Raw genomic sequence first — 10,877 nt, forward strand, 5'->3', positions numbered from 1 at the left:
GCAGAGTGGAGGGCGGCCAGCGGTGACGCCGGCCAGACTTTCTCCGGAGAGCGAAAGTGAGAGGGCCTGCCGGGATTGCGCGCCCCCCGGTAGATCTAGGGGACAAGGGGGGACAGGGTTCTTGCTTTCACCGTGGCCCAAGCGACGCTGTTGCGCTTTTCAGCGACGTAGAAACGAAGGAGGCGCGCGTTATCGTCCGGCCGTTCCGTAAGAAGAGGAAAAATTCACGTTACTCTCGTTTCGGAGTAGCTGTTGAACACGGAGGAAAGAAAATTCGCGTGGGAGGATGTTGATGTCTAATGGACGAATGCCAATGGTTTTGGTAGTTTCTTTAGTTGCGTGGAGAACGGATTCAAAGGCGGCGCGATCCCTATGAAATCTGGCAATTAAATCGAAGAATTTACGGTCGATGGTATGGAGGTATTGGAGGCGAGATAAGAAATAGTTGTACCGTCTATAGGCGTAATTCGTCGAAACTTTCTTATTTCTCGGGACGCGCAATTCGCGAGCACGCGAGAAACGAAGAGAAAGAGCCGGTTAACGTGCAACGAGCACCGCCTTAGAGAAAAAGCGACCGCGGCGGCGAGTTAGTTACTGCAACGACAGCGTGCAGTCGAACAATTACGAATTTACTTTCTTCTTGTACAATTTCCTCGTCGATGGTCACGCTGTGGGATTAGTCGCAGATTAGCGAGACCCGTGGATGTTTGCACCGATCGTGCTCTTTCTCCCCGCCTCTGTGTGTCTCTCCCGCTGCTTCTCGCCTCTCTTTCGCTTCTCCCTATCTCTGTTTCTTATCGAACAGCTCGTCACCCTCGTTCCTTCCGAGCGAACGCGATCGCAGGCACCGGTCAGAAACAATAATCCGTCTACTTGCTGAATTCCTGCTGAATTTCCTAGACGCGTCGCACGCTGGAAACTCGGTCTAGGGGGATCGTCGTTAGGGAGAATCGATAGAAGAGAGCAAAGTGTCGAAAATTAAAATTTTATTGTAAAAAAAAAAGGTATCGCGTCGCGTTGCTCGTTACTCGTCCGGCGATACGATACGTCGCAACGTGGAATCGTGTGACGTCACCAGTGTCAGTTTCTCGGTGGTAGGACGTATTCACTGACTCAATTGATTTTGACGATTATAGCGACCTGTTCTCCCCTCAGCAGCATTTGCGGCACGTGTCTCTCCAAGGTCTCCTCCTTTCCTTCGATCTTCTTCACGACTACTTTGGGCGCGGTGTCTTCTTTCCTCTTCACGCCGCTTGGAGCACCTAATGGATCGAGAACGCGATACCATTTAAAAGTTAATACTCGGAAAATTTATCGAGGGTCTTCCGAAAACGGTTGGTCGTGCCAAACACACCTTGTCGCTCCGGATTCTTGAAAACGTATCACCGAAACATATCGTTCGATTTAGTTTATATTCGAAACGGGTCTTTTTTTATTGCAACGTTCCGATCGTGGAAACGAGAGCAGAAAACTATATAGGGAATCGGAGCGGGATAGGGAGAAAACAGCGGAGGTTGACGTCACGGGGAAACCGCGGACGAAGAGAATGTCGATGGGTCACGAGGTAAGACTCGAAAGGTTGTTTATGTGCTGGCACGTGTCCGCCAAGCTCGAGGGGAAGCAGAAGGGCGTAGGGCGATACGGTTAGGAGAGAGCAGGCAAGCGCGAGGAGTCGCTGGGACACGTGTACTCGGCAGACATCGATCCTGGAAGTTGCTCTTCAAGGTCGCTCGGCTTGCCACCCTCGCCGCTTCGTATCAACGACCTCTCGACCCCTCAGGATATCCTAAAGTACGTCAGTAGGCCAACTAACCCTGAACTCTCTCGGTGTACCGCGATTACGGTGTTCTCGGAGGGATAACCTTTTACATTCGAAACAACAACACACAGTCGTCCTATATATTTTCTCTCTCTTGTTTCTCGTTTTTCTATCTTTTCTCGCTCTCCGTCTCGTTCTCGACCGAGCATTAATTAATCATCCCTCGGCGACGCCCACCCTACTGTCCTCCCACAACGTAAAAATCGTTGAATCATTTCGTTGATTTACGAGCACATTGAAACAGCTATCGAGATTTTTATCATGCTGGAAAAGGTACGACGATATCGAGTCAGCTGGCGGAATCGTACGTACGATCACGCAGCGATAAACGAAATTCCAGTTCCGAAAATTTTCGTCTTGCACGAGTTTCGTGATAGGAATTTAGGTTAGCGACTAACGGCCTACAAAAATGCAAACGAACAGAGGATAACGCGTTGCTGGAAGAAACGCAGCACGACCAGTTCACCGGATATCTTTGGATAAGCGTCGGAGAACGCGAGGAAGGCGAAGGTCTCGATAAGAGAGGTTCGAGGGAAGTTGCAATTGCGGACGCACGTGCGGCGTACCCACGTGAATGAATGAAAACGTGTGCCGAAGGTTGTAGGGTTGTAGCGGAATGAGGAAAGGAGGAAGATGGAACGGAAGGGCAGAGGTGCGAGCAAGAGGAAAACGGGAGTAGTAGGAAGAGAGGAACGGAGAGAGGACGCGAGCGAAGCGAAGAGGAAAAGAGCGAGCAGCGAGAACGACCTCTTGCGTTCGATGAACAGAAGAAGGAAGGAGCGCGTGTGCGCGCGAGAGAGAGGAAAAAAGGGAAACGGACGACGCGAAGCACATGGGCCTTGTATCGAACGTAGCAACCACTATGTAGTCAAGGTCGGTCTTTGCCCCTTAGCGTGAAGGGGCGTCCTAAGGATGTATCCCTCGCGATACAACGACCCTTGACTACCTCCGCTTCTCTCTTTTCATGTAAATAAAGGTGGCTAACGATAAGCAACGGCCAGCCGGAAGCCGTTGATTAATTTTATCGATTCTCGCGTCACTCGTACGTACTATTATCGAGAGGAGTGGCTAATTATTCAAAATAGGTCATCGAACCGAACCGAACCGAAAGGCTATTCTCGTTGTTATTAGGCAGAGTTTCATTCATATAGAGCATCGGTGTTAAAATATTCAAACGCGTAATTACGCTCGATCTTGTAATAGATTTGGACGAGTGGAGAATCAGAGGCGCGCTAGATGGAAGGTAGGAAAAGTGCTACCGTACCGTGTGCTATTCGTACATCGATTAACCGTGTAAATAGGAAGAGGCGCGCGAACGTTTCATTGACACGGACAGTAGTAGGAGTCATTCATGGTCGGACAAGTGTAGGAAGGACTAAATTGGATTCTCGTTGGTCTCGAAGAATACATGCGAACGTTGCTACGCCTATTGATACGATGTATTAAAATTCTGGACGCACGCGGCGCAACGCGTCCATTATGTATAATTTAAAAATTTGCATGCCAATTTGTATATATTGTGGGATGGAAACATTTCGAGGCCGATTAATAGATACCGAATATGTTTTTGCGAAACGCAAACGTTATGCTGTTAAAAATAATGTAACCCTGAACACATGACGAATTGCTTCGTGTGTCACGGTATCGGTCGCGTCGAGTATCAGGATACGTTAACGCACCGTAGAAACTGAAATTACTCGTTGAAAGAAAACTCGAACCGTGTTTCAATCGTACCGATAGTTTCGATGGTAGCGATCGAAACGGATTCTCGTTTCTTTCTTATTAAGTCGAACGTGATTCCATGGAAATGGTAAAAAGGACAGGAGAAGGCCGATAGCTTTCAGTCGTGGCTATTCGACTTTTCATTGAACCCACCACATTGTTGTTTAGAATTCTCCGGCAAGGCGATAGCCTTGAGCGACTGTCAGAGGTTGAATTTTTCCAGGGCCGTATCGCGCCTCGCGCACCGCCTGTCGCGCTCCAATCACGGCAAGACGAGCCAGCGGCCACGTTACAAATGTCGGAGGTTACAGCTTTCAACCGCTTTTTATAGACCGTATTAGCATCCCAATGATTTCTGATTCATCGCAGATGCTCCACGCTATCGTCCAAACGAAATAAACGGAAATCCCATCAAATTGATACGACAACGTTATTTTAATAATCGACCCGCTCTGTCCGTTCGATGTCAAATTTACGATCGTCTTATACGCACGACTACATTTTTATAATCGACGCGGCGTTAATTTGGTCGCTCGATCAAAGCGGCTCGATCTAAATGACTTGGAATCGCAGAATCAACGAAAGACGAGAAAGAAGAGAGGTAAAAAACAAGAAAGAGAAAAAAAAGGAAGAAATTACCAAGAGCAGGTGCTTTCCTCTTGACTTTACGGGTCCAAACCTCGAAGCAGTCCTCGAGCGCGAGGTTCCAGTGCTTGTCGAAGGCAGCCACGTATGCCTCCACGTGTCCCCTTATGCCGCGCGCGTTCCTGGTGTAGACCTTCGGCACAAAGGACGAACGATTATTCCTTTTAAATCGTGGCGAGTCTCGTGTTACCCGTTCGTCGTGGCGGTTCGACCGTTCCAGGTAAAGCCGGCTTCTCGCGAAACAGGCACGAGAACGAGACGGAATAAGCGAAACGGAGAGAAAGAGAGGGACGCCGTCGTTCTCCTCCCTCGAAAATAAGTGCACGAACGTAACGCGCATCTCGATTCGCCTATTCCAGATCGTACGTGTCCGTACTTGCGATGAAGATGAACATCGCGCGCGGCTGCCTGTGCTCGTTCCTTCGTTGATCGATCGTTTCGGCCCGGCAAAAGACGGTGCGTCATTTTTTGCGCGCACCACACCAAACGACGCATGCATAATTCCTACATGCTCTAATTGTACGTTTTTTTTTCTTTTTCTCTCTTTTTTTTTTTTTTTTTTTGTCGCGAAAGAACGGGAGAAAGGAGAGCATTAACGCGGCAATTACAACAAATTGCCGACGAACGTGTACGTGCTCCGTTCGGATACAATGTCTCAACCTCGATTATCTGTCACTGATTTATTAACTTTTAACCGTGAAGAAGGTCGCATGGCCAATGTGCAGCTTTATTCGACAAAGAAGATTCTTTTTACAAAGCCTCCTCGAAGGTTAAATCTTCGGCGATGTTGAACTTTCTACTTTGAGACATCGTGCATCAACGAACGACGAAAATCGTTTCAGATCGAAGGGAGAAAGTGTACGTGCACGCGCGAACTTTTCCATTTTCCAGACGACAATTGTATTAATGACAGTAACCACGAGCGTGTCTACGAGAATACGGACGCCGTTCCGTTGTTTGTCGCGCGTAGATATGTCGCGAGGCAAGATAGCATGATACGCGGAAGTGCAGACCGTGGCAAGGCCCCCTTCAATGCCTTTCGCACTGATATATACCCAGCTTTGTCGCAATGAAAACTAATTGCGTGACTCCGACTCTGACTCGCTCCTCCGTCTCTGTCTCTCTCTCCCCTCTCCCTTCCTTTTACACGCATCCAGTGTTCAGTACAATTCTCCGCGAGATGTTCGAACAAATCGAGTTATATTTTTAACATTTTAATCTAGTTTAATCAAATTCTTTCCAGCTCGATCGTTCGAGATTTCAGTGTAAATTCCATTGAAATTCTTCGATCCAACTTGTTCTCTCTTCGGGTGAAACGAAAATCTTTTTAACTCTGTTTTCTTAAATCGATCTGATTTACCCGGCAGAATGGAATCGCGAGGTGTTCGAAATGTTCGATCAAGAATTCGAAACACAACCTTACGATACCTTTCTTTTGCTGCTCGTCATTGACTCTGTGCACGTGTACCGTACGTGCGCGAAACGCCATTGAGAAGAGGGACGTCGAGGCAGCTGTAAGCTAGAATCGATTCTAGGAGTCCTCAAGATTCCTTCGGGGCATATCCTTGCTGGTCCAACGGGGCCAGATCCGTCGATTAATCGCGAAGGATAACAGCGTTGTCATCTGGTTCGTAGATTTGCTCGATCGTCGGGTTCGAGGTTCGATCTAGTCTTGTCATCGCGATCGAATACGTGAAATTTCTCGTGCATTCAGCCGCGGTTCACAGATATCGAATATCGGTCGGGCGGAACCCGGAGGTTCGGTGACGGAGATTTCGATCGGATCGGGAAATTTAGAACGCCTCTTAAGCCGGGATCGAGACAAAGTCGGACGAATCGCACGGATTTACTTCCGTTCCTTTCGATCGTAACGACTTGAGAAATCGCTCGAACGAAATTCCACGAGAATAACAGCGACAAACGATGGAGCGTAAGAGCGTGATCGCGAGGATAACGATGAACGCGTACGAAGTAATAGAAATCGCGCGAATCATATTCGTTAACTGTCTCTTTCCTTTTTCTCCATTCGCGATCTTCGTTACGTAACGCAACGGTGCATTATACAAGCTATTACGTTGGAATGTATGAAAATAACGCGAGATGGGACTGGTTCCAAGGAAAATGGCAATCGCTTTCTTCGGCGATTCGAGGAGCAGCCGAAGGCCGAGTAATCGATCGACGCAGATAGAAATCTTCTTTCCGGATGCAGGCACATCCGAAGGTTAGCGATTAGGATCTGTTCCCAAGGACGGTGGTTTCATGAAACGCGCGCGGTGCGTGCTGATGCATCTAAGAGACAGCGCGAAGACTTTGTCGTAGAAATAAAACGTCGTTGGAACGACGATGGGCGGACAAAGCCGCGAATGAAAGCTAATGAAAGTAATTAATCGAGAAACACGTTCCCGTCTCTTATTAAAAGCTCGACATCCGAAAGAAGTTTAATTAGGAACTCGATTCCGCTCATTGAGAATATCGAATATAGACTGGCGCTTCCGCAGGAAGATCAATTACATCAATTTAACGATGATTAACCTTTTTTCTTTTTTTGTCAGACGTTCCGTTCGAACGAAGTTAACCGAGTAAGCTGGGGCGTTTTAAATGTCTTATATCGCTATGTCTATGATGGTCGAGGAGTCGAACGACGAGAACGAACAGCCCCCTTCGAAAAGGTTCCCCGACCGATTCGCCGGTACGTGATCGGAACGCGAACCTATGTTTATTTTTATCCCGGATCTGGAACTTGGTCGTATCTCGACAACGCGTTAGGCCAGCCTCGCTTCATTTTGGAGCAGTTCGGGAAACGTAGAAGAGAAGTCGGCGTAACGCTTCCTGCTTCGGATCAGAAATCCCGTTCTCTCTCGCATTCGCCAAACGCGCCGCTAATTATGGAAGTAGGAAGCAACGAGATACTCGATGTGGCAGGAAGTGCATTTTTCCTCCTTTCGTCGTTCGATTCGGTCGGGACGAGCCGCCGGCGACTTCGTTCGCGATTTCTCTCCGTTACAGCGATACGCTAGGAGAAGAAAAAGAAAACGAAACACAAAGACCTTGCACGTTGATTTATTTTCCGGTCGCGAGAAAAATGGCTCGCGATCGTTGTCGGCGACTAATACGATCCAGAAACGTCTTCGCGTGATTTCATTGGATCGCCGTGTGACTCACACGCGATATTCAGTTTCCCCGTCGAAGAAGAATGCCGCCACGGCCAGATTAAAAACGTTTGATACGCGCGCGTCCTCGCTTTCTCGTTACGCAACCGTCCAGATAAAGTACCAAGCTTTCCTCTAACCTTGCGATATCTCCGTCGCTATAATCCCTAGCGTGCAACTTATTCCCGGAAGATACTCTATTAACCCTTCGATGGCGTAATTAGACGTAATTAAACGACGAAGAATGGACGAACGATTTAGAAAGTAATTGTCTGTGTTGGCACGAAGGTACGTGCCTGCTTGAGCGCTTCCTGAGCATAGCGAGCGAAACGACCATGTTCCATAGAGCAGCGAGTCTTTTGACTTTTCCATGGTCGACCTTGTCTTCTTGATGCGTCCCTCGGAAGTAAGGGTAAGATCAGGGGCGTAAACACGAGGAGAAAGGCCCTGGTTGTCTCCATGGAGACGAGTGTTGACCCGAATGCTTTCCTTTCTCCCTCCATCCGTACCTTTCGGCTGTTTCCAGCCCTCGTTTACCTTCGAAGGGCTCGCGCACGTGTCTCCCGATCGCGAAAGTGTGTCAGCCGCATGTGCGTGCGCGCACAATGCCAAGGGTCAGGCAGAGATGGAGGGAGAGGGGGCGTGGGTGTTTACAGTGCCGCTTTCAGGACTACCCTCGAATTTCCATGGTCGTGGAGCCGCTAAGCACGAATCAAGATAGTCGATCCACGTATTCTCTTCTATTCGGTGCCTTTAAAGCTACCCTTTTTTGTTTCTCTCACGTTTTCCTTTTATTTCTTCATTTTACACGTTTGAGATTTAGATCGGAGGATTTCGCGAGGAAGTTGCTCGACTTCCTAACGTTACTTACGATCTTCCTCGAATTCCGTATCGATCGTAACGGTTAAACGGCAATCGTTTCCTTCGAAACAACGTGTCTGATTCGTGGAAAAATGTTACAGGGCCTGACCTACCTTAACGCGGGTCCGACTTTCCATGTATCCGTGTAGCATACCTAACGGGCCGAAGGCTCTTTGCATTTTCGCGAGGACGTTTCTTCCTTCTATACTCCAGTCTGGTCGTCCGGTCGTCTTTCTGCCAGTCACAGGCTCTGCACATCGCAAAGGAAAAGAAATCGCTGATTCGGAATTTATTCTTCTTACGGTGCCGCCCCGCTCTATATAATAGTCGGGGCCGAAGAAAAATCTTGGACGGAGGCTATAACTGTCCCATGTATCGTCGAAATAGATTAGATCGGAAGAAACAGGGGTGAACGAAACGAAAATATTAGGAGAATAAAGAGCGACGGGGGTGAAATTCGCTATATCTCTCGATCGAGAGCGAGTTATCAGGCTAACGAGCGGACGCGTTCGGCATTATCCTGGCAGAATTTTTCCAGGCGGTCGTAACGCCGTGCTAATAAGAATTTATGCGACTCTCGCGACTCGTCGGTTCGTCGACGAATCATCGTTGTATTCCGCGGAGACGAACGCTCGCCGATAACATCGCGCTTCTAGTTGTTCAGTTTTTGCTGGTTTTCGCCGTCACCGCGAGACGAGAGACGACGAGCCATTACGCATACGGCGGCCGACAACGAGGACGATGTCGAAGATACCGACGGAGCTGCGGCTCCATTAAGAAAAATCGAGTTTGTATGCGAGAGAAGCGAACCGAATTGCGCGAGCGGAATACCCTCCAGCCTCTCTTCCTTCTATCGATAAGGCCATCGCGCCGTCTCTAAGGTAAAAGAAGAAAGAAAAAAGGAGGGAAGGAAGGGGTGGAGTATACCGCATTGTCGCGCTAGCGACAGTTATTTACGACGATAAATATTTGATTACGATAAATTACGTAGCGGCCGAGAGGCACGCGAACACGTATTTCGTAGAACTCGTAACTTCTTCTATACGTTGCACGTTTCGTTGACTATTCGCAACGGCGAAAGTATTCACCGTGCATGACTGGTCGTCGGTCGGTCGGTCGGCGGCTCTCTAACTCTAAGCAACCAGCCTCTGGAATATCATCGTGCGTTCCCATAAAAACCGATTTCGGATCGGGGAAATGCGCGTGTGCGTGCGTGTACGCGCGTGTGTATAGAGCGTTGACGTTCGATGGTAGGGGGCCTCGCGAGAAGGTAGCTCGGCCCTGGCCGACCGGGCGCGGAAAGAGGAACGCCGCAGAGTTACGTAAAGGCTGGCTCTGCTCTATACACACACACTCTCTCTCTCTCTCTCCCTCTCTGCCATACGGTGTGCACACGAGTGCACTTATTTTGCCCGTGTGTGTATCGTGCCGCGGCCGCGCGCGATTTCACACATACACACGGACGCGTGCGGTAACGCGTATAACGACGCGTATACCAATATGCGTGTACTCGTATATAAGAGAAAGAGAGTAGAGGAGAGTATGCAAGCAAGGTCTCGCTCGCGTTGGCGCGAGCACCTTCGAACGCAGCGTACGTCGATAGGCGTTGCGTGCGGAGACGGGCGGCGAGCGCGAAAAGAGCGGCTCGAGTGGCGATCGTGCACTCGCGAGATCGACGCTGCCAATTGGCTTTCTCCGATAACTTTCATCCACCTTAAACCTACGCTCCCCGGTTACCCCGGCCCCTCGCTTCTACTCGCTTCTTTTCCACCTTTCTTTATTCCTTTCCGCGTGCACCACGCGCCACTTTCACTATCGTCGCGATCCAATTCCACTCGGCGAGCTACGACCGACCAGCCTCTAACGCTCTGCTCGCCGACACTCGCGCGACCGAGCCATTTTTCGAGAGCACGGCGTGGCGTTACGGTACACGGTGCGTTGGGTGATTTCTAAAAATAAAAAGTTGCGAGAAGCCCCCGAACGAGAACCACTAGCCTGGCCGAGAACCGATCGTCTACCACGAGACCGATAAAAATACGTCCATCGAACCGTGCTCCATGAATTTTCGAGGAAAATACGATCGCTGGGGTCTTCGTCTCTTAGGACGGCGAAAGGGAGACACGGCGAAGCTAGCGGCAACGGAGTCGTGGTGAAATTAGAAATTGCTTCGTTTACGGTACACGCGTGGCTAATCGCGACGGCGAACGCGCCGATCCTCCCAGGTTTTTCCCACAGTTTATATGGAACCGAAGGAACGCGATCGCCAGAGAAGCGAGTCGAATAGGCTGGCGTTGCTCGTAAAACGGATTATCGAAATTACGCCCGGAGCATCTGCCGCTTTTACGCCGATATATCTCCATCCGATATAAAGGAAAGCTTCGGAATATTTACTCGAGGCACGGAAGGGTCGCCTCCGTGTTTACGATAGTCGCTTTCCACTGTCGGTTCTCGTTCTCCACGCGAGGATGCAATCTGCCCGGACGATCTCGCGAGCTCTCGAGAAAGCAGAGGCATGGCATAGCAAGAAAGCGCGAGAGAGGAGAAGTAAGGAGTAAACGTTCGTCCACCTCCAACGTGCCACTATTTTTTCCTCTCCCCTTTCGACCAGTCCAGCTGCATTTTTCCATTTTCAGTTATATACCGGCGGCGCGAACGAGATAACGCGAGACCCGCCGCTTCCA

At 49.4% G+C, this 10,877-nt stretch overlaps 2 protein-coding genes across 6 annotated transcripts in view; one reads left to right on the plus strand and one right to left on the minus strand.

Moving 5' to 3' along the window:
• Window positions 1–10,877, plus strand: part of LOC100748014 (ecdysone-induced protein 74EF) — a 152,379-nt gene that overhangs the window by 23,281 nt on the left and 118,221 nt on the right. The window lies entirely within an intron of this gene.
• The window catches only part of LOC100748135 (U7 snRNA-associated Sm-like protein LSm11), a 16,691-nt gene continuing 6,780 nt past the window's right edge, over window positions 967–10,877 (minus strand). Inside the window, exons 3-5 of one of the 2 annotated variants that reach the window (XM_003490828.4) lie at window positions 8,310–8,446; window positions 4,181–4,319; window positions 967–1,262 (exon numbers count right to left, since the gene is read on the minus strand). In XM_003490828.4, the coding sequence (XP_003490876.1) occupies window positions 1,114–1,262; window positions 4,181–4,319; window positions 8,310–8,446 (425 nt within the window). In that variant the 3' untranslated portion in view covers window positions 967–1,113. Of the gene's footprint in view, window positions 1,263–4,180; window positions 4,320–8,309; window positions 8,560–10,877 lie in introns of both variants that reach the window. The other variant, XM_033321658.1, reaches the window with a different exon arrangement.

This window comes from Bombus impatiens, unplaced genomic scaffold (genome assembly GCF_000188095.3).
Source record: "Bombus impatiens unplaced genomic scaffold, BIMP_2.2 scf_0478, whole genome shotgun sequence".
NCBI classification, from domain to species: Eukaryota; Metazoa; Arthropoda; class Insecta; order Hymenoptera; family Apidae; genus Bombus; species Bombus impatiens.